Below are 22,155 nucleotides of genomic sequence, written 5' to 3' on the forward strand. Positions count from 1 at the left end.
TGCCTTCTTTCCTACTTTGCCTTTTAAATCTAGTGATTCTGGCTGTCTTTAGTCTAGACTCACCCAGAAGGAAAGTTGACAGTTAAAGACAAAACAATTGTTGAGTACACATTGGGTATCAGCACAGCCTTCTGTTGTGGGGATGCATGGACTGCAAGATATCTAACACATCGCATAGAGTCACTAGATACAAACTCACTATTATGCTAAGCTATATCTGTCCTGTTCCTATTTCCATACTCAGAGATCTCTTAGAAAATAAGCAGCTCAAAATGAATTTCCTCTCCTCTTTAATTCAGAGGAATTTCTGAGCCACAGTTCTCTTTAATTTTTAAAACTGATTATTAAAAACTGTCATCCTCAACACAGATACAGAAGCCAGTCCTCCTGGGTTTGCTGTTTCTTTACAATCCTGTCACAGGCATCCACCTTTCCGCTTCTTCCTTCCCAGTCCTTTCTAAGCTGCAGTGGAAGGCGAAGGAGCAAGGAACCAGGTATTTGGAAGGCTGGTGAGCATGCCAGTCTGTCTTTCTGGAAGGATGTTATAGGAGAGAAGAGATCAGCTTGGTAGAAATGTGCCACTGTGGATGGTAGGAAGTTCTTATCACAGGAAGCATCCTAGACTAGGTTGGAAAATCTCAGAGGAGGAGTTGGATTAGATGCCCAGTAATCTCATTTTTTAAAAAATAAGCATTCTATTTTTTAAAGCAGTTTAAGGTTCACAGCAAAACTGAGCAAAAGGTGCAAAGATTAGCCCTCTCCCCACCAATCTCTCCATTATCAACATCCCACACCAGAATGGTGCATTTATTACAACCCATGAATCTACACTGACATGTCACGATCACTCAAAGGCCACTCTACATGAGGGTTCACTCTTGCTGTACATTCTATGGGGTTGGATAAATGTATGACAAGTATTCACCATTGTTGTATCATACAGAGTATTTTCACTGTCCTAAAAATCCTCTGTGCCCTGCCTGTTCACCCCACCCTCCCCAGATTTCCCAGCAACCACTGATCCTTTTACCACAGTTTTACCTTTTCCAGAATGTCATAAAGTTGGAATTATACAGTAACCTTTTCAGATTGGCTTTTCTCACTTAGTGATACGCACTTAAGGTTCCTCCCTGTCTTTTCATAGCTTGATAGCTCATTTCTTTTTAGTGCTAAATAATATTCCATTGTCTGGATGTACTAATATCCTTATGTTAGTTTCTAGAGATTGCAGGATAGCACTGCTAGGGTATCCACAGAGATGAAATAAAAAGGATATAACAGCCTGATATCTGTGATTTCTACTGAGAATGAATGGCTGAGTTTCAGAGTTCTGAATGAGGGAACATTGCTAGTGCTCGGGAGTCAACCTCAGCGTGGCTTGTGTGGGGCCCCTGACTCTGTGCAAACAGGATGTGGGAGGGCTTATGCAGTCCAAGTGACAGAGATGCAGCACACACCAGCTGAATCTAAACAGGGACTGTATTGACTCCTGTAACTGGGGGTAAGTCTGCATTTTCAGGCATGGCTGAATGTAGTGTGGGAAAAGGTGCTATCAGGGTCCTGGCTGTCTCTGCCTCTCAATTGTCTTTTCTTCTGGGTTGGCTTCAATTCTCAGCTGACTCTCCACGAGGTGGCCAAGATGGAGCTCCAGGCTCACTTTCTACCAGCTGGTTGACACCAGTGCAAACGAAGAACCTCTTTCCTAGCAAAACTCTCAGGGATGGATTTAATTGGCCCAGCCATGAAGGAATCCCGGGGGTGGATGCCCCTTATTCCACAGAATTAGGGTCTGGGATCATCATACCACCACCTCCTGGACAACATGAAAGTGGGGCAGGAGAGGTTTCTAAAGGAAAATTGGGAGTGCTCTTATTAAAAGAATGGAAAATGATTCTGAGCAAGGGAGGTCAACAGATGTTCTTTGTAGCCAGACTACAGGAAACGTCCAAAAGAGTGGAGATGGGTGTTGATACGGTTTGGATATCTCACTCAAATCTCATGTTGAATTGTATTCCTCAGTATCAAAGGCAAGACCTTGTGGGAAGTGTTTGGATCAATAGGGCAGATCCGTTATGAATGGTTTGGACCATTGCCTTGGTGGTAAGTGATCGCTTGCTCTGAGTTCATATGAGATCTGTTTGTTTAAAACTGTGTGGCAGCTCCCCTCCCACTCTCTCTCTCTGTGGCTCCTGCTTTTGCCATGTGATGTGCCTGCTCCCCATTCACCTTCTGCCATGATTGTAAGCTTCCTGAGATCTCCCTGGAAGCCAAAAAGATGCCAGCACTCTTTCCTGTAAAGCCTGTGGAATCATGAGCCAAGTAAACCTTTTTCTTTATAAATTACCCAGTTTCAGGTATTTCTTCAGAGTAATGCAAGAACAGCCTAACACAGGTGTCAATACATACTACATAAAAGTAATGAAAACAGTGGTCTTGAATATGGTCTCAAAGCAATCAATTCAAAAAGAACCTCATTATACCTTTTCATAATTGAAAGTTAAATGTCTACTGGGACATGATCTCTCCTTTTCTGGGCCTTTGTGTTGTTTGGGCTGCTAGAGAAGAGTAGAAGCAATGGTGAATTCACACTGAGTTCCTGTCTATCTGTTTCCAGTGTGTCTTCATGTACTGCCAGGACTAGAAAGGTAAACATGACATTTCCTAGACTCCCTTGCAGCTAGGGTAACAGATACAAATGAATTTAATTAATCAGATGTGCTCAGAGATTTGAAAGGCAGAAGCAAGGAGGAAAGATTATTTCTGCTACTTGGTTGCTTTCTGCTGCCATGCACAATTGAGATATTGGGCTTCTCTGCAGCAACTTTCCAATGTCTGGTCTCTAGTTTTGTGAGTTTTGAGAGAGAATAACAGAGGCAGCCACTGTGTTCCCCTGATTATGGAAGAGGCAGCAGCTTCCTGCATGGGCCAGTTCTGCAGTGCTGCTCTAGGAGCCATTTCTGTAGGTCCAGCCTAGAGCCTGCTACTCTAGCCCTTCCAATGACATTGAAAGCAGGTAATTTCCTGTATTAAATCATCTTTGAGTTAAAACCGCTAAAGAGTGTCTGTTTACTGGATCCAAACAAGCCGAGTTGACAAAAGTCTCAAGAAAAAATAAAGTCTGGTTCTTGCACAATGCCTGGATGTTCAGAGAGGGCTGATTTGGGAGCAACTCCTGGTGACGTGGGCAGAGGAGCAGCTCATTTGGCTTCCATGGGGGCATGTTCCTATGGAAGAAGGGAGCACCAAGGCAACTTCTGGAGATTTTCTCATCAATATAAGGGCTCGTCCTTAGAAATCACTAGGGCTCTTCTCTCTGTTCACCCAACAGGAACTATCCACTGTTCCTTTAATTCATTTTCTCAATGTGAGGCCTTTGCTATATTCACTAATGCTTTCATTTATAATCCACAACTATTTACTGAGCACCTACTGGAAAGTGTTATTCTCTTTGCGAACTAACCCATCTCGCCCCCTCCTGACTCCCTGCTCCATACTCCCACGTACATGCACACACACATGCACACTGTACACAACACACAAACTTCTCAACTCCTTTACCACCCACTCCTTGACTGCCACAGCCCAGGTTTTTAGTACTAGTTTGTGCTCCTGTAATTCCTGAATTTTCCCTATCAAAGCGTTTTCTCACATTATATTGAAATTGCTCATTCACTTCTGTCTCTCATGCTGAATGTAGCTGCAGGGATGGCAAAGGTTGCATTTCTTGTTTGCCACTGTAGACTCAATACCTAGCATAATGTCTGGTATACACATAGCCCAGACATCCAACAAATATTTATTGAATTTATATTCTGGCATTCTAAGGGCTTCCAGGGACTGAATTGTCTGGGCTAAATCTCTTAAGATCAAAGGAAGTGCTAGAAACTCCAGATGCTGAGATAAAATTGAACCTTGGCAAAATACTTCTTTCGTTTCTTCCCAAACCCCTCATGTTTCAATTCCCCATCCTTGTCTCTGTTGGCTTGACCAAAAAAAGAAAAAAAAAAAAAAAAAAAAAAAAGGTGGAGGAGTTTTTAACCCGAGACTTTTTGCTTTCTCACTTGTAAAATGGAAGCATAGTGAATTAAAGATGGCCACACATTCTTTGACACCATTCCCATTTAAAGATAGGATTGATGTTCCTGCTCCTTGATCTTTAATCTTGGTGGGCTCTGTGACACTTGACCAATAGAACAGAGCAGAAGTGATGCTGTGCCAATTTCCAAGTGCAGGTCTTAAGAGACTGGCAGCTTCTACTTGGTTTCTTAGAATGTTCACTCAAAGGGAAGCCCGTCGCCATGCTGTGAGAGAGCCTGAGCTAGTCCCAGCTGTTCTGCCCATTCCAGCTGACACGCAGACATATGAACGAAGATACCATCTTGGATGTCCTGCCTAGTTGAGCCTTCAGGTGATACCAACCCCAGCTGCCATCTGACTGCAACAATGTGAGAGATCCTAGGTAAACACCCGCCAGCTAAGCCTACTCAACACACAGAACTGTGAGCCACTGAAGTTTGGGGTGGTTTACTAAGCAGCAATAGATAATGGCAACTAGAAGTAATGGTAATACCTACCTCATAGGACTGTTATGAAGGTAAAATGAGATTTTTAAATGCAAAAGTCCTGTGTACAACCTAGAATGAAATAAGCACTCATTATGTATCATCATTTCTCCTGCCTTGCCTCCTTCCTCTTTTTAACTCTATGAATGTCTCAGAAGGAGAGGTAGGTGGAGTGGAGATAGGCTATATGCTAGGTATTTGGAATTTGAAGAGCTCTCTTTTCTTTTTTCCATCTTTCTCTTGCTTCTTTCTTTTCTGTGTTCTTTAACACATAGCCAGATCGTTTAGATCTAAAATAAGAACACCAAATCAAGCCTTTGCGTTGCAGACAGAAAAATCATAGGTTTTGTATGGGCTTATGGTAATGAAAATCAAGCCCAAGAAGCTAAATGATTCAAAGCAAAATTCCCCTTGACAGTTTTTGTCATCTCTCTCTCTCTCTCTCTCTCTGTGTGTGTGTGTGTGTGTAGAGAGAAAGCAGTTAAACAAATACTTTAGGCTACATAATTATTTTACCATGTAAGCATGATAGAATTGCAGGCTTTCTGGAGGGGAAGGATTTTAAAAGCACATGGTTACCTGTAATTACAGTCTTGCAAAGTTTGATTTTATAGAAGTGACACTCAAGTCTGATTTAAACCATGCAGAAAGACATGCTGCATATTGGAAATGCTCTTTTTCTTTCTGACTCAAATGGCTATTTTGTTCTAGTGATCTCCCTAGAAGTTAACATTTTATTATGCTTATTGTAAGGTTGTGTGTCTTTCTAATTATGTGGCCCATCCTAGAAAACTTGCTACCTTGAGATTACCTTTCGATTTCTCCTTGCATTCCTGCAAACACCTAAACCTCTGTAGACAAGAGGTTCATCTCAGAGTCTGAACTGGCTAAGGTTCATAAATTCTGTCAAATACCTGGTCAATTAAGTTCAGGTTGGAAGAGAGGGTCAAATTAGATGCGTGACATATGTGGATAAGGGCATTGGTTTATTTCACATTTCAGACTTTAATGTGAGTGGGTACACAAAGTCACAGAGTTTGTTGTCATACCCCAGCATAAAAGCCTCTGGGACAAGGTTGAAAGGGTAGCGGGGAGAGGGCCTTGGATGGGGGATGGGGTGGTTAACCCGCGACTCTAGTGACATCTTGCCATCAGCTGCAGCTACAGACTGTAGCTTGCAAGAGGAATTTGGCCTGCCATTGAAGATGTGTTTCTCAGATGAGACTGTAAGGGGCTGGAGCTTGGGATTTTAGGAGTGCAGGGCCCACCTCTTCCTTGGCATCAAGCCACTTAACTAAACTCTTGCGGTGTCTTATGACCAGGGACGAAGTGCGGGGCCCCTTCAGACGTCGCAGCTGGGCTGTTTTCTTTCCATTTCACAGTTCCTGGAGAAGGTGTGACTGAGTGAGGCGTTGGAAAGCTTGTTCTATAATTACTTCTTGATCCGCTTCTGGGCGTGCTGTGCATGCGTCCGACCATGTGTGTTCGCGTTAGCTTGTGCTGTCGACAAGAGCCAGAGAATGTGGGTCTAGGATAAAATGTGGATGATATTTTTGCTTCAAATGTCACATTTTAGGGGGTTCTAAAGGTCTTAGGCTGGGGGCTTTGTGGATGACTGCAACTGTAGCCGAATCTATGAGCCGGGATGTACCCAAGCCAGTGCAATCGCTCCAAATTAGGGCATGCGGCACTAAGCCGGGCAGCAGACACCGCTCCCGGCCCGTCGCGAGCCGGCGCCCCAGGTGGGGGCTGCAGCGAATGCGCGCGTGGGCTGTGGAGCTGGCGGAGGCAGCGGTCCGGAATGGCTCTGTGGGGGCTGGGCTCTCTCCCGGGTCCGGCAGCCACAGCATCTGCCCCGTGCTCGCGCGGCGGGACCTACCAGGCGCCCGCCCTGGGCTGCGCCACCTCTGCCCACCCGCCGCTCCCCTCCACCCGAGGCCCCTTCCCCCCAGGCCTCACGGGGCTCCTCACTGACTCCACGCGCCTCCGGGTCCGTCGCGCGCGCGGAGCCGCGCTGGGGGCGCGGCCTCGTGCAGGGCGCCCCGGGATTGGCCGCGGGGGAAGGGGGCGGGGCCGGGCGCGGAGAAAACAACTTGCGCGCCGCCCGAGTACAGTCTCGGTCCGGAGCCTGAGCCCTGCTGAGCTTTGGCGCCCGGCCCAGCCCCGCCCGTACCTGCACTTATTTATCGTCGTTGTTATTATATATATATATATATATATTTTTTTTTTTTAACCGCGGAGCCCCGCATTCGGGTCCTCCCGCCGGCTCCCGTGCAGCGCTAGCCTTCTCCAGTTCCTCAGTCCCCTCGCGCGCGGTGCTCCGCAGCCGAGGCGATGCGCCTCATTCAGAACATGTGCACCATCGCCGAGTACCCAGCGCAGGGAAGCGCCGCCGCCTCCGACTGCTGCGTGGGCGCCGCCGGCCGCCGCCTGGTCAAGATCGCGGTGGTGGGCGCCAGCGGCGTGGGCAAGACCGGTGAGTCCTCGCGCTTAACCCCGGGGCTGGTCGTGGGCGACCCCTGACGGGATTTGAGGCTGAGCGAGGCATGGGGAGCGGCGGGAGCTGCAGTCGACCGCTCGCCGTCCCCTGCAGGAAGGCGCTGCCCCTTGGGAGTGGGCTTAGCGGTTGTCGACGCCACCCGCCTGCTTCCACAGAGGAGGGAAACAGGGATCAAGAATGGCCAGGCGGCTTTCTGGGGACCACCGGCACCGCCGCCATCAGAACTTTGGGGTGTTTTAGTCTCTGGCAATGCCTGGCACAGAAAGGGGAGTTAGTGAAGCTAGCACCCCTGGGAGGTCTTGAAGGTTAGGAAGACGTGGGTCTACTGGAAGGCTTAGGTGTGGCTCAGCCGGGCTCAGAGAAGGGGATGGGCTCAGTGAGCCTTCCAGCTGCACAGAGCCATAATTCACGATGCCTTCTACCCCCCTTCTTTTTGTCTGCAAGAAGGGTCAAGGAGCTACAGGGTAGGAATTTCACTTGGTGGCCATCTATGGCTTTCTTTGGGAGAGCTGTTTTCCAGGCTGGGGGTGGGGTGGAGAACAATCTAACTTCCAAGGTTAACATTTTGACTTTCTTTTTTGTGACCTGCAGCACTGGTGGTCCGGTTCCTCACCAAGCGATTCATCGGTGACTATGAAAGAAATGCAGGTGAGACAATGCATTTGAGAAAAATTCTGTCCCATTGCAGGAGGGCTGTGGTTCCCATTTTCCAGCACTTCCTAGGCAGGTTCTTTCAGTGACAGTCCGAGCCTGAGGATCTTGCCACTTAAAACTTTCTCCAGCCCTCCATGCCCCCCCTCCCAATAACTACCATCTGGCCTCATTCCATTCCAAGCCCATTCATCATTTTATCAAGTGCCTGAAAGTATTCCCCTTGGTATGTTTTAACTATAGTGACCCCAGTTGGAAGCACCCTTTGTAGTCAAGAACCTTTCCCTTCAAAACACTCCGGCAAAAGTCGTAAAAAAAAAAAAAAAAAAAAAAAAAAAAGATGGTCAGCTCCTTCCCCCACCCCTCTCCTTCTCTGCTGGCTGCCTTTCAGAGGTGACCTTTTAAAGCAAAGGCCAAAGGAGAGCAGTTGTAAACCTAAAGTTCTTCCTTCTTAACAAACAACTGGATGGTAGAATTTTAGGAGGAGAATTCCTGAATAAATGAGAGGACACATTTTTCAATCCCTATGATTAAGAATAGCCACTGGGAGGCTTAAGAGCTTTCTACCTATGCTCTGTTAGCAAATTGCTTAAATCTGTAGACCATATGAGTACATATAGGGGATTATTTGAAACGAGCTGTATAAGCTATCCCAAGATAAGACGTGGCAGCCTTCTGCTTTGATGTAGAGTTGATTATCATTATGTCACATTTTTATTCCAACTGATAACATTGGCTGTGTGTTTACTAACAGTATTTGTCTAGCAAGCCATTCTATCTAACGGCCAAAATACAAAGTTACAGTGAAAGAATGATCAAGTACTCAAGAAAACAGAAACCTCACATAGGCTGAGCAAGATAATTTGCATCAAGGGAGTATTCTAAAAATGGAAACTTTGTTTAAAATTAGATAAATACGTTTTCAAAAACTTGCAAACTTTGCCCTGGTTTTAATAAATCTAACATAAGGTTAAAATTGCTGTTTTTTTTTTTTTTTTTAATCTGAAGTAAGCCCACTAAATAGAAATAAACTATAGCTTTTTTGTGTGCATTTGTGCATTGTGCATTTTTTTTCTAGCTTAAAACTCAATGTTTTAAAAGTAGTACAAGAAGGAAGAACATAATCTTTTTTATTTGCCTTCATAGGTAATCTGTATACTAGACAAGTTCAGATAGAAGGTGAAACCCTGGCTATTCAGGTTCAAGACACTCCAGGTATTCAGGTGAGAAGCTCTGAGACTCTGGGTGAAAGGGGAGCCTACTTGGCTGTGGAATCATTCACTTTTTCTCAAGTCCCTCATGCTGCAGGAGCAGAGAAATTTGCAGAGTTATATGTAGACTTACATATTGTCTGACAACTCAGTTGTATCTGGCTGTTGGTCAATCTTAGCATGGTTTAGTTTGGGAGGTTTGGCTAAGGGGCAGAAATCTTCCTTTAGAAGGATTCAGCACAGCCGGAAAGCCCAAACCAAATGCAGCAGGAATTGGTGTTTTCCTTGCTATGGTTAAAAAGTCCAGTTTTAATATATGTGTCTTTGGCATGAAAAACCAAGCTTCTGGGTATAGTCTGCAAATACTTGCAATCTCTTTTGTACTGTGGAAAGTTGCTCTATAGACAAAAGCGCCATGCTAGGGTTTTTTTCCCCCGCCTCCTGAACTGGGCAGTTATCCAGGTTTAAATGCTTCCAGCTCCTATCTTTACTTCGCCAGACTTACTGTCTAGCCAGTTAATTTCCCATTTTGTGCAACTACAAAGTCTCTCTGCATGGAGTTCTCTGCAGGTCAATTTTCCACTGGAGTGTGGTGAGCTGCACTGTTATTTATTCCAACTCTGTGCAGCTGGATCAACATATTGTCAAGAAAGCTGAAGTGTGTGCGATTTAACTTGTTTATGGCCCGCAACCTGGCATCACTATGAAGGGCTCTTTTGAATTTGAAATCTACCCAAGCCCAGGCTCTTTGCACCACTGACCAGCATTCACCTTGCTGTCACCCCTGTCTTTCAGGTCCATGAGAACAGCCTGAGCTGCAGTGAACAGCTGAATAGGTGCATTCGCTGGGCAGATGCTGTGGTGATAGTTTTCTCCATCACTGACTACAAGAGCTATGAACTCATCAGCCAGCTTCACCAGCACGTGCAGCAGCTACACCTAGGCACCCGGCTGCCTGTGGTGGTCGTGGCCAACAAAGCCGACCTGTTGCACATCAAACAGGTTGACCCTCAGCTTGGACTGCAGCTGGCCAGCATGCTAGGCTGCTCATTCTATGAAGTGTCTGTCAGTGAAAATTATAGTGACGTCTACAGCGCCTTCCATGTTCTCTGTAAAGAGGTCAGTCACAAACAACAGCCTAGCAGCACACCTGAGAAGCGAAGAACCTCCCTCATTCCCAGGCCCAAGTCACCCAACATGCAGGACCTGAAGAGGAGGTTTAAGCAAGCTCTCTCTGCCAAAGTGAGGACTGTCACCTCTGTCTGAAGCAGGAGGAGCACTCAAGGGGGTTTGGTCTTCCCAGGAAGAGGGCCTGAGTGCAGGAATGTTGAATACTGGCAGTGATTCCTGGTTCCAGAAAGGGCTGGAGCAGAAGGGCCAAGAGGGCCTATGGAACTGCTACAGAAAAGGAAGTGTTGTTCTGAGAAGGGGGACAGGATTGATGAGGCTTGAAAGAGCCCACTGAGCCACTCTCTGAATATGTGAAATGTACTCTGTGTCTTTTCCTTTAGAGTGGGGAGGGGGCATCATCGTTTTGGTTTCTGCATTTAGCTACCTTGTAAATGGTGGTTCGTTGCAGTTTCACCAAATGTATTGGTGTGATTTACAGTGGGAATGACAGAACAGATTAAGCATTGATAGGCTTTCTTTTTTCCCCATTTTCTTTTTCCTTCTTTCTTTTTGTCTTTTTTTTCCCCCAAGAGGAAGAATTGCTTTTCTCTTGTCAGTATGATTTGTAACTCTGGAACACTATTCTTACAGAATGCCTTTCTAACCTGAAGGATACCCAGATTTCTTTCTTTATGAACAAGATGGAAAATCCCCTACCCCTCAAAAATGGATTGAGTTTATGGGCCAGAATATTCTGTATACCAGACATCGGTAAGCTCGCACAGTTTGCAGGAAGGCGCTGGTTCCCCCTCACAGGATGTGCATGCTCAGTGGGCTGTGTGTTGAGGAGTCGTGAACTTCACACTCTTCGGCCCCAGACTTTGCCTGTATAGTTTTTTGTTTTTGGTTTTAACTGTTCCATCAGGAAAAAAAAAGTGTCAGTTGATTTTGGTGTGATTTGTGTAAATGGTTCATGGCAATGGCATTGGAGTGCTTCCGAGGCCTGGCTGAGTCGTGCCTAAGGGTGGCTGAAATACGAAAACACTATTTTACAGCAAGTGAACAGGGGCTACCTGCCAAATCCCCTCTACAGATGCACTTTAAAAAGCCACTCATGCTTTGGCTTAAACTGTAATTAATTTATTTTATGTACAATAAATCTCATTTGAAAAAGAGCAGACGTCTAACTTGGTCTCTACTGAAACGTTAACTTTCTGCCCTTTAGACAAAGTATGACCTGGTATCCTGTGATTATTGGGCACATTGAGTCTGGCATTGTGCCTTTCAGGGGTTATCGCTCAAGGATTACAGCAATCCAAGGAGGTACATGCTAATATTATCCCCATAACACAGATGAGGAAGCAGGCTTATAGAACAAGATCAGTAACCTGTCAAAGGCCACAGCCTGTAGCATTGTAAATTGTAATTTGCTGCTTTATATTCAAGACTAGCTTATCTCCTATTCACTAACTTCATGTCTCAGGTATACTAAGGCAGATGTCTGGCTCCCCATATTCAGCACAGCCTCGAGGGTATTCTTTCTTGGACGCTAAGATGACTGCTTCTTTACACATGCTTTGTTTGGCAGACCTCTTATTTGGGTATGCTGCTTTCAGGAGATTCACTTTATTCTCACTGTAGAAGCTTGCAGTCATTGATCTGGGGCTGTGAAATCAGGAGCCAGTCCCATGGACCTTTGCCACACGTGTCTCACTAAAGCTGCCAGCTCTCTCGTCTGTGCCACTTGGGCCTAGAAGATCTTTCCTGCAAGCTAAGTGAGCCACCATCTATAGGGGCAAATAATCACAGCTGACATTTCTTTGAGTAGTACTTTCACATACCTGATCTCATTTAAGGCCAGGAGAACCCAAGAGAATACTGACACCATTTTACAGATCCTGAAGACAGGCTCTAAGTTTTGGGTGATGTCTTCAAATTCACACAAAGGAGCTGAATCAATGCCACCTCACTGTATTTCCTGTTCTTAGTCTTTTGGAGGATTGCATAGCTAAGACACTCCTGCATGCGTGGGGCGATGGGGCCACAGTGAATAGCAGTTGAGGGGCTACTGTGGGGTGGTGCCAGGATTTCCAATCAGTGTTCCCACAGGGTACAGATCCTGACGGCTGACAGGGTTTCCAGGGATGCCTCAAACCTTCCTAATAAGCAAGGTAACTTTCTGTGCTTCCAGCCTAACCTCATCTCTGAGAAGGGTGTGTGTTTTGGTGGTGGGCAGGGAAATGGTGCTAACATGGGACTGAAAACATCTCAGTTCAAGGGCAGTGACAAGTATCTCCAACTGGATTCTATTCGCTTTTATTTCTATTCAGCCTATGTGGTTGTGTTAACAATGTCCACTGAGCAAGAGGTTGATCTTTATATAATTACTAAATGTCCCTTCCCCACATTCTGGAATTAAGAGTTTGCCTGCAGGTGGCTGGCTTTATGCTCCCGAGGCGCTGAGCAGTGCTGCATTTTAGTGATCACTGCCGTGCCACTGCCCCCTTTCCTTCCCACCAACTTACAGGCTGCAGGGCTCTGGCAGGCCTTGTCTGCTCCCTTGCTGAGCTGTGAGCTCCGCCTTCTCCCTTCCTGGCCCCCCAGTTAGCGATTGCCCCTTACTTCCTCACCCCTGCACTGGACTCAGTCTCTCCTACTGCACCTTAGACAGGCTGGAAGGGAGCTCAGAGCTCTGGTGCACCCAGAGGGATAAAGTGGCTTGTGTAAGGGCACTCTAGGAGAGAGAGGACAGGGAAAGAGACAGAGACAGACAGAGACACACACAGAGGGACAGAGACAGAGTCGCAGCTGGAAACCACCCACGTCCCCATTCTGTCCACTCTCTCAGGCAGATTTGTCTATTTATAGTTCTGGAACACATTTTTCTCTCTTCTAATAAGTCTAGATTTATGTTTTATTACTTTTGCTCCTCTCTTGTTGGTTAACTCTTCACTTAATCCCTGTTTTTGTTTTGTTTTGTTTTAAAATTTATGATCTACCACCACCTGGCCCTGAGAAACGACCCTCTCCATCTAGACAGGGGAATACCTCCTTCGCCATCTGGGAAGGGGAAGGCAGGGATGTGTATGTGTCTGGGGTACAGGGGAGCAGAGAAAGGGAAGGAGTTAGAATTTACTGAACATTTACAACATGCCAGATTCTATGTTACCCCCGTTAAGCTTTTGAAAAATCCTATAAGGAAGGGTAGTAATATCGCTTCTATTTTAAAGATAAAGAAACTGAGGCACAGACAGATGAAATTTACCTTAGGGCCACATCAGTTATAACAATTAATGTTTCTATTTATGGAAAATCTGTGTGCCAGGCCCCACAGGAGGGTTTTTGAAATAACTGATGTTTGCTGTGATATCTCTACAATCCATCTTTAGTCTCCTCTTCAGAAAAGCAAAAGGGAGGCTGAGAATTAAGTGGCTGGCCCAGGCCCTAGGTGGCCTCCAGGACTCCACCCCAGGTCTGTCTGATGCCACTGCCTAAGCCCTGGGCTGATGGCTCAGCAGAGCCCCACCTAGGAGCCCTCCTCTTCCCTCCCCTGGCCGGGTCTCCTGTCCTGCTGTTCTCATCTCCCCTTTGCTGCTATAGGCTCCTGGATCCTGCTGGGCTCCAGGCCCCCCTGGCTGCCACACCACATCTGCTGTTGCCATCAGCCAGCTGCTTACTGGCCTCCAGCCCTGCTCAGTCATAAAGACGTCCAGGCTGGGAGCGGGAGGGGCGTGCAGCCCGGCTGTCTCAGAACCGAATCCACTTCTGTCATGATGTCTGCCTTTTGAGTTTCCTCCCTTGCCTCAAATCAAAAACATTCACAACACTCTGCAGCCTGCCTGACGCTGCGTGGTGTGCAGAGAGGGCTCAACCCTCAAAGTCTTCCTGGCTGCTCCCGGCTCCAGCACTCACCAGGCGCCGCAGATCCCGGGTTTGCCTGCCCAGCCAGCTCCTAACCCCAGGTTTAGGAGCCATGGGTGTATTTATGGTAAGCCCCTCGCTTTGGTGAAAAATGAGATTTTGACATTCATCTTACACTCCAAGAGGGAGAAAACAAATGTGTTTTCTAGGCAAATGAACAAGTTTGTAGGCACATCCCTCAAAAATGAGCTAGCTGATAATCTCTGGTGCTACCTGTGCACCCAGGGGAAATGAGCACTGTCCAGTCGTCTCTGTGGATAACTCATGACAGGTCCCTTGGGAAGTGGCCCAGGATGAATTACAGAGCTTGTCTGGTTATAATAACCAGGAAAACTGGTGTTGCACATATTCCCTTTCAAGTCTAAAGAGAGATGGTTCCAGGAAGTTCTTACTACCCTTATTACTCTCCTGAATTTGCAATGAGAACGGGATTAGGGTTATTACTGACTGTGGCAAGATCCCAGCCACCACCCTCCAAGCTTTCCTCTCAAATAGTTTGCAAACCCTCTATCATCTGGTTTTGTCTTTTTAAATTCCTTTTAAGACAGAGATGGAGTCTCTTGATGTTTGTTGGGCTGGACAGCAGACATTTGTAATACTGGATTATTTGTTGTTGAGATTCTGTTTCTGGTAACCAGGGTAAGATAAATAATAGTGGTCTTGTGGGGAGTTTGATGGAATTCTTTGTTATTGGGATCCCATTGTAATGGAGGGGTGGCATAAACAGAGCCATCTGCATAGGCCCCTGCCCACTGGGGACAACTCTTGGCTGATGCAGCCTGGAGTGCTTCCAACCATTTGGCTGTGCCTGCCATGTCTGCTCTGAGGTAGACTCCAGAAGAGGGTTTACAAAGGCAGAAGTCAATTGCTACAAAGTATTTACACTTCTATCAATTGTGTTTATAAGGAGTGTGGCCAGTGAGGTTGCTGGCAGAAGGTTTGGATTTGTAAGTGCTTGTTTAGGTGATAAACACTCAGACCCAGGCCCCAGACAGGGGAAACCAGTCTTACCACTCCTGTCAGCCTTTTAAGTCACCTTCAGGTGGCTGACAGCTGCTAGATTCCTTTAGAATGGATACATTTGGAGAAGTTGAAATGGGAAATCGGCTAGCATTAGTGATGGAGAAAGTTCTATCAGAGATATATGGCCTTGCATGAGCAATAATCAGACATTTATTATCGATAAATGCTTATGTGCTCTGAATGAATATGCATTACACGTATTCACTCTTTTAATTCTTCCCCAACCCAATGTTGCAGGTCCTATTGTTATACAACTGCATGGTCAGCGAAGACCAGGAGAGGTGGACTACGATGTGGAAGAGGTGGGACTGGAATCCAGCCATCGGATTGGGCTCTTGACCTCTGGGCTATGCTATCCTGGACCAAGTTGTTATTCCTCCTCCACTTTCTCACCTCCTTGTAGACCCCATGAGTGCCTCCAAATTTCCTCTTCATTACTATTATTCTCCTGTTGATGTTTTATTGTTTTGAGAGGTAACTTCCTTGGCGTCCTCAGTGTGAAAACCCACATTCCTTGAAATTCACATGCTGGCCATTGTGTTAGGGATGGCTCCACAGCAACCGCTCCCATGAGGCAGGTGCCACAGTTACCATTTCTTACAGATGCAGACATTGAGGCTTGGAGAGATCCACAGTGTTTGGCGTGGCAGAACTGGGACTTAGGCCCAGAGAAGCCTTCAGAGCCCTTTTCTGCCAGCTGCTCCTTTGGGGTTGGAGGGTGTGACTTGCTTCTCGTCCAGCCCCTCCCATGCTGAGAAGTGTGCCCAAGAGCCCAGCAGCAGCAGGGAGGTTCTGGGAGGTTCTGCCATGGCGACAATTCTCTTTCCCCCAAACCCCCCTCTTTTTCCTTATTTGTTGGAGGCCCTTTGCAGGATTTATACCAAATGTCTATCGTGTTCCTGCTTTTTAATCAAGGAGCAGTGAACGTCCTGTGCCTCCTGCTTCATCTTCACTCAAACTCTGGTTACCAAGAAATTCTTCCAGCTTACCTTTCCTCCAAAGCCTTCCACCACCTACCGCCTGCCTGGCTCAGCTCCTCAAGCCGGCCTCCGGAGAAGAAAAAGATGACCATAAGCCACACTCTGACACTTCTCCCACCACTCACAGACTGCCCCTGACCATATTAATTACAGTATGGAGAGCATTTTCAAGACATAAGAACTGCTGAGTAACATTTGTAATCAATACCTTCCTCATTTTATCATTTCAGATTAGAAGTTTTTGAATTTTTTTTTTTTTTTTGAAATGGAGTTTCACTCTTGTTGCCCAGGCCGGAGTGCAGTGGTGTGATCTCGGCTCACCGCAACCTGTGCTTCCCAGGTTCAAGCGATTCTCTTGCTTCAGCCTCCCTACCTGGGATTACAGGCATGCGCTACCACACTCGGCTAATTTTGTAATTTTTTAAGTAGAGATGGGGTTTCTCCATGTTGGTCAGGCTGGTCTAGAACTACCGACTTCAGGTGATCCACCTGCCTCAACCTCCCAAAGTTGAATATTTTTTAAAATAAAAAATTACTTTGTAAAAATACAGTTTTCTGCTATGGCTGATTAAAGTCACAAAAGTAATATACAAATACACGTTTGCTATAAAAAAAAAATACAAAAGTATACTGAGGGTGAGACTCTCCCTTCTCTTAGCCCTCCCATTCGATATTCCTTCCCAGAAGTAACCATTATATATGTATTTCCAGAAAGTTTCCTTTGCATATAGACATGTGGTTTACAACTTCATCTTCAGTAGATGCTCACGTCAGGCCTGAGCATCAGAGAAGTGCCAGCTACTCATTCTGAGTGCCACAGAGTCAGGGACACATCTTGTTCATTTACCACATGGCCCAGAACCTAGCACTGTGCCTGGAACATGGCAGGTGCCCAGTCAATCTTTAGGAATGAATGAAGGGAGTACAGATTTGAGTCACATAACAGGTTACTTTTCATTTTTTTATTTTAGAAAAGTCATCTCTGCTTTAACATTTCTTATGGGTGGTTACCATTTCCTTCCTTATTCAAATTCAATACTTTAGGATTAGTAGAATGAAAAAGGCACCTGAGGTCTCCTCTATTTCATGAAAGAATTGATATTATGTGGAAAACATACTTGGGCAAGAAAAAGAGTGTCTGTGTCTACAAAAACCCTGCTTTGGTTACATCTTAAAATAATCTCCAACTTGACGGTTCTTTCAAAAACGACAGTGTTTCGTAGAGAACTAAAATCAGAGACATGTGAGTGTTTTGGTTTACATGTTATTTCCTTCACCTGTTTAATCCACAATAAAAACCTTTTCAGTTTTATCTGTTTATTACCAACATGGATGCCAGAAACTTCCATCAACCATACACCTACAAACATGTGGGTTGCAAGTGGTTCATTTTTACCCTGGAGTTCTTACAAAATTTCACTAGGTGGGTCTAGGTTTTTCTGCTAATGGTCAGATGGAAAACTTACGCTTATAGAAAAGAAAGCTTTATATTTCAATCAAAACTCATACCCACAAAGTCCACAGGGGTTGCTGTTACAATTTAGACTCCCTGGGACCAGATATCTTGTATTGGGGTCTTTCTTTGGAGGGCAGGAAAACTTTTATATGCAGATAACCCTCCAATCAACCACCTTCCCACTACAGTTCCAAGTAGCCTGGCAGACCTGCCCAGTGGGCCAGCTAGAACAATGCAGTTCTTTGTTATGGCAGGACGATTTACAACACACACAGGCTACCAGCACTGCCCTAGACACTACCCCTCCCTTCTTTGCCTTTTCAGAAATGTTTCAGAGCAAGAGAGAAACAAAGCCTCAGACCCTATTTGCAATGTTCTCTCCTCAGTTATATAATCCTAAGTTTATATAAATCAAACTTTCCTCACACTCATAATTCTAAAGCATGTCTAACTTCTCGAGCAACTTCAAATTAAAAGAGTTGTAACCTACCAACACTTGCCAACAGGCTTCTCTTTAGAATTAATGAACTTGTAGGTGGAATCAGGAAGCTCACAGAGGGTTAAGGATAAATGGAAACGATCACTAATTGGACTAGCCAAAAGACAGATTATCGCCTTCAGGAAAATAAGAAAAACTTTTTTTTTTTTTTTAAGAATCATAGCAATTCAAGCAAAGTACCTCACTGCGAAGGTATCAAGACCCTTCAGGCAGAATTCTGTCATGCTCGCAATTACTGACAGGGATGTTGGTTGTGGAGGAGTATTTGGAGTGGTGGCAGAAAATTGTATCAGCATTTCCAGCATGAATAGGTCTTATCTTCTTAGCGGATGCTCAGAAGCCAAGGTCTGGATGCAGTCGGTCAGTTGCAAATAACAGCTCAGGAATATTAAATGGCTTCAGGAGTCGAGTGGACAGCACGATTACCTAACAACGAGAGAGGGCAAACACACCGCAGGGAATTAGGGGGGCCAATCTCAGGGTACTGGATGATGAGAAGTAGAATGCAACAAATGTCTTTGGGGGAGGGTATGAAGTGAAGTTCTATGAAGGAAAGGTAGAAGGCAGCCAGTTCAATGGCGCTAGTGCCCTGCCTGGAAGGAGGGGGACACAGTCTGGGAGAGATGGCCTGTAGGACAGCTGGGCTGTGTCTACTGAACCTTTAGCCAATGGGGCACTCAGGGTGGCTGAGACTGGCACTAGGTACATTTGAGAGGCAGAGACCAGCCACTGCCTTGCTGCTAAATTGGACTGGATCATACTCTCGCTTTGTAATGCAGTAATTTGACCTCAATATCAAGGTTTCTCCCCATTTCAGGGAGCCTTTGCTCCTCCAGGGAGCATGAGAAGGCACATCCAGGAGGCGGATGTTGTTAGTGATGATGGTGATTGTTAGTTTCCTAGTACCACAAACTGGGTGGCTTAAACAATGGAAACTTACTGTCTCACAGTTCTGGAGCCTAGAAGTCCAAGATCACGGTGTTGGCAGGGTTGGCACCTTCTAAGGGCTGCGAGGGAATCTGTTCCACGCCTTTCTCCTAGCTACCCTGCGCCTTCACATTGTCTCTCCCTATGCATGTCTGTTGCTGTGTCCAAATTTCCCCTTCTTATATACACACAGTCACACTGGATTAGAGCCCACACTAAAGACCCCATTTGAACTTGATGATCTGCAAAGATCCTATTTCCAAGTAAGGTCATATTCACAGGTACCAGTGGGGAGGTTAGGACTGTAAGATATTTTAAAGGGGACACATTTCAACTCATAACAATGATGATGGTGATGATAAGGATAACGAATACTTGTTAATTTTTATGATGTGCCAGGTTCTGAGGATTGTCTCATTGGATATCCATTTGATCCTGATATCGAGCTTATGAAATAGGTACATTTATTATTCCTGCTTTGTAGATGAAGAAAATAAAGTACAGAAAGGCTCAGGAACTTGTACAAGGACACACATGCAGTCAGCGGCTGAGTCAGGATCCCAGCGCAGACAGGCTGGCCCCAGTGCCCCCGTGCCTCCCTTCCCTGTCATCAAGGGCTCTGGGCCCTTTATTCCCTTACTCCACATGCACCTTTGGGCTCCTCTGGCTTCTTTCATGGTGACCCTGTCTGCTTCCCTCAGTCTGGATTTTATTCCGGGATAGATTTGTCTCTGCAACAGTGGGAGAGCCTGTTCCCTGGGTCTGGGCTGGGGGCATCATGTGCTTTATAAGGGCCTGGTTAGGTTTTGCACAAGCAGTATTGTATGCACCCTAGAAGAAGAGGTGACTATGAGGAAAGCTATCCGGGAGCCTGATTTCCACAGCCCACAATCCCTTGGAAGGGGATTCCAAGGCCCACAGCATGACTACCTGGCTGCGCTCCTTTGGTGCAAGTGGGCCTGCACACTTTGCCATCCTCCTTTCCCACTCCCCACATTGTCCCAGGTATAATTAAATGAGTGAATTAACCAATCCATGTCAACGAGCTCATTGGTGGAAAACAAAAAGTCTGTACTCCAATGAAGAGAAAAAGTAGAAGAGGAAGAGAGAAGGAAGCATTTTCTTGTTGTTAAAGAAATAATTTTTCAACAACCTTATGAGAAAGTTATCTGTTTAAAAACTTAGTTTTTGGAAGCATCTATGTTACTTCTTCTTGAAAGAGGATTATCTTAAAAATATATATATAGTTAATGTCAGCCAAGTCATATTTTTGGCAGAAACAAATTCACTGAAATCTGTGTTTCATGATTTTCCTCGAAAATCATGCAAGGAGCCTTTGAGGACAGTGGGTGAAGATTGGCCTTCTCTATCATCTGCATGCATGGTTTAGACACCATTTGAATGTGTGTCTCCCAAGAGGGTCTCTACTTATTTCAGGTCTTCCTCACCAAACCCAGTAGGTAATTGAGCCTGGCAGCTTCCAGGCGAGTGCCATCAGCAGACCCTGAGTAGATCCCAGCTCCACACTGACCGGCCAGAAGCCCTCCAGGAAGTCACAACTTACAGCCTTGCTTACCTCATCTCTCTCAGAAGGAAAATAACAGTGCCAAGCTTGAAGCAGTATGGCAAGGATTACATAAGATCATGTATGTGGAGCACAGGAAGTGCTCAGCAACTGTGAGCTGCTATTGTATTGTGGTTTTGTGATTCAGTCCTAGATCTCCTTCTGAATCTTATGAAAGCTAAGAACTTTCTAGAAAAATATACAGACGTTCATACAAGATTTTGTGTTATAGTTTTAGGGGTGGTTAATGAACTCCTAGGAATTCACAGACCACAATTAAGAAGCCCTTTTTCAAGCTGGGTGAGGTGGCTCACGCCTGTAATCCCAGCACTTTGGGAGGCCGATTTGGGCAGAGCACCTGAGGTCAGGAGTTCAAGACCAGCCTGGGCAACATGGTGAAACACCATCTCTACTAAAAATACAAAAATTAGCTGGGCATGGCGGTGCACGCCTGCAGTCCTAGCTACTTGGTAGGCTGAGGCAGGAGAATTGCTTGAACTCCAGAGGCGGAAGTTGCAGTGAGCCGAGATTGTGCCACTGCACTCCAGCCTAGGTAACAGAGTGAAACTCCGTCTCAAAAAAAAAAAAAAAAAAAGAAGCCTTTCTTCAGAAATCTTTTTAAATGCACACATAAAGACAAACATTGCGCACTCTTTGGAAGTAGGTTCTTCGAAGGAGGTAGAGGCCAGTAGTCGTTCATGCAAAGGGCCCTCCCCTCCTGCTGTGACTTGGCGGTCTCCAGCACACTGCCAGCCCTTGGGGTCTTTAATTCTAAAGCAAAGATGGTGGATTCGTCTCTGGCTGGGGTGAGGGTGGGCCTGAGGGCTAGGGTACATCTCCATCCCCATGGATGCTAAGTCTTCTTGGCACGTTTGAGGAACTTGGAGTGATAAGGCTAAAAGTGTTGACTTCCAGAGCAGCAATAACTGAGCCCAAAGAATCTGTCACTCTCGGGTAGTGTGCTGGGCTTCCAGTCATGGCTGACAGAGACCGTGGATTTGGCTACTGCCACTGAGCTGAAACAGTAAGGCCAGTCCTCACATCTGAACAAGCAGGTATTTAACAGTAATCAGTCTACAGCTTTGTGAGGGCTCAGCCAGAGGCTGTCTGGGGTCTGCTCTGTGGAGGGGTGAAAAGAAACAGATGGAAAACAGGGGTTTCTCAAGCAGAAAGTTAGGGGGCCTTCGTGGAGGGGAGACAGCAGGACTGAGGCCAGGAGGCTTTGGGATAGCACAGTGGTTAAGAGCACAGGTTTAGGAGGGTCCAGTCTGCGTTGGACCCTGGCTGGGCCACTTGCCAGATGAATGACCCTGGAGAAGTTGCTTAACCACGTGGAGCCTCAATTTCTTCATCTGTAAAGTGGGAATGATACCCACCCCACATGATTATGTGAGGATCAATGTGAACATCTTCTAAAATATCTGACACAATGACAGGCTCCAGAGGGGCTCAGAATGGCAGCTGCCATGACTGCTTTGTCACCATCACTGTCCTCATTATGTGCATCCCCAGCTGCATCCTTCCACCCAGCTCACAGCAGTCATGGGGTGGATGCAGGGGAGTGGAATTGCCAGAGCCAGTGACCCTAAGTGTGAATCTGATCGTATTACTACCAGGCTTAAAATCCCTGCAGCTTCCTCACTGCCCTCTGGTAAGCCCAGCCCTCCCGGAGAGCATCAAAGGACTTCAGAACCTGAACGCTGCCAGCACTCCACATCCGGCCCTTGCCTCCACACCCCCAAATCAGTCCC

The 22,155-nt window shown here is 46.0% G+C and overlaps 2 protein-coding genes across 4 annotated transcripts in view; one reads left to right on the forward strand and one right to left on the reverse strand.

Annotated features, from left to right (window-relative positions):
- Positions 1–6,672: 6,672 nt before the first annotated feature.
- On the forward strand, positions 6,673–11,212 carry RASL11B (RAS like family 11 member B). The gene is made up of 4 exons (XM_003898895.5): positions 6,673–7,038; positions 7,654–7,710; positions 8,860–8,936; positions 9,720–11,212. The coding sequence occupies exons 1-4, from the start codon at positions 6,897–6,899 to the stop codon at positions 10,188–10,190; spliced, it is 747 nt and encodes a 248-aa protein (XP_003898944.1). The 5' UTR covers positions 6,673–6,896; the 3' UTR covers positions 10,191–11,212.
- Positions 11,213–16,905: 5,693 nt separating this feature from the next.
- Positions 16,906–22,155, reverse strand: part of SCFD2 (sec1 family domain containing 2) — a 556,166-nt gene continuing 550,916 nt past the window's right edge. For all 3 annotated transcript variants that reach the window (XM_031664454.1, XM_031664453.1, XM_017958819.3), the window contains one exon: positions 16,906–18,339. In XM_031664454.1, coding sequence (XP_031520314.1) covers positions 18,247–18,339 — 93 coding nt within the window. In that variant the 3' untranslated portion in view covers positions 16,906–18,246. The remainder of the gene's footprint in view (positions 18,340–22,155) is intronic.

Source organism: Papio anubis, chromosome 3, assembly GCF_008728515.1.
Source record: "Papio anubis isolate 15944 chromosome 3, Panubis1.0, whole genome shotgun sequence".
In the NCBI taxonomy this organism is placed as follows: domain Eukaryota; kingdom Metazoa; phylum Chordata; class Mammalia; order Primates; family Cercopithecidae; genus Papio; species Papio anubis.

Coding starts and splice junctions, on each gene's coding strand:
- RASL11B (XM_003898895.5), top strand. CDS start 6,897: ATGCGCCTCATTCAGAACATGTGCACCATCGCCGAGTACCCAGCGCAG. Junction 7,039..7,653: donor CAGCGGCGTGGGCAAGACCG/GTGAGTCCTCGC, acceptor TGTGACCTGCAG/CACTGGTGGTCCGGTTCCTC. Junction 7,711..8,859: donor TGACTATGAAAGAAATGCAG/GTGAGACAATGC, acceptor TTGCCTTCATAG/GTAATCTGTATACTAGACAA.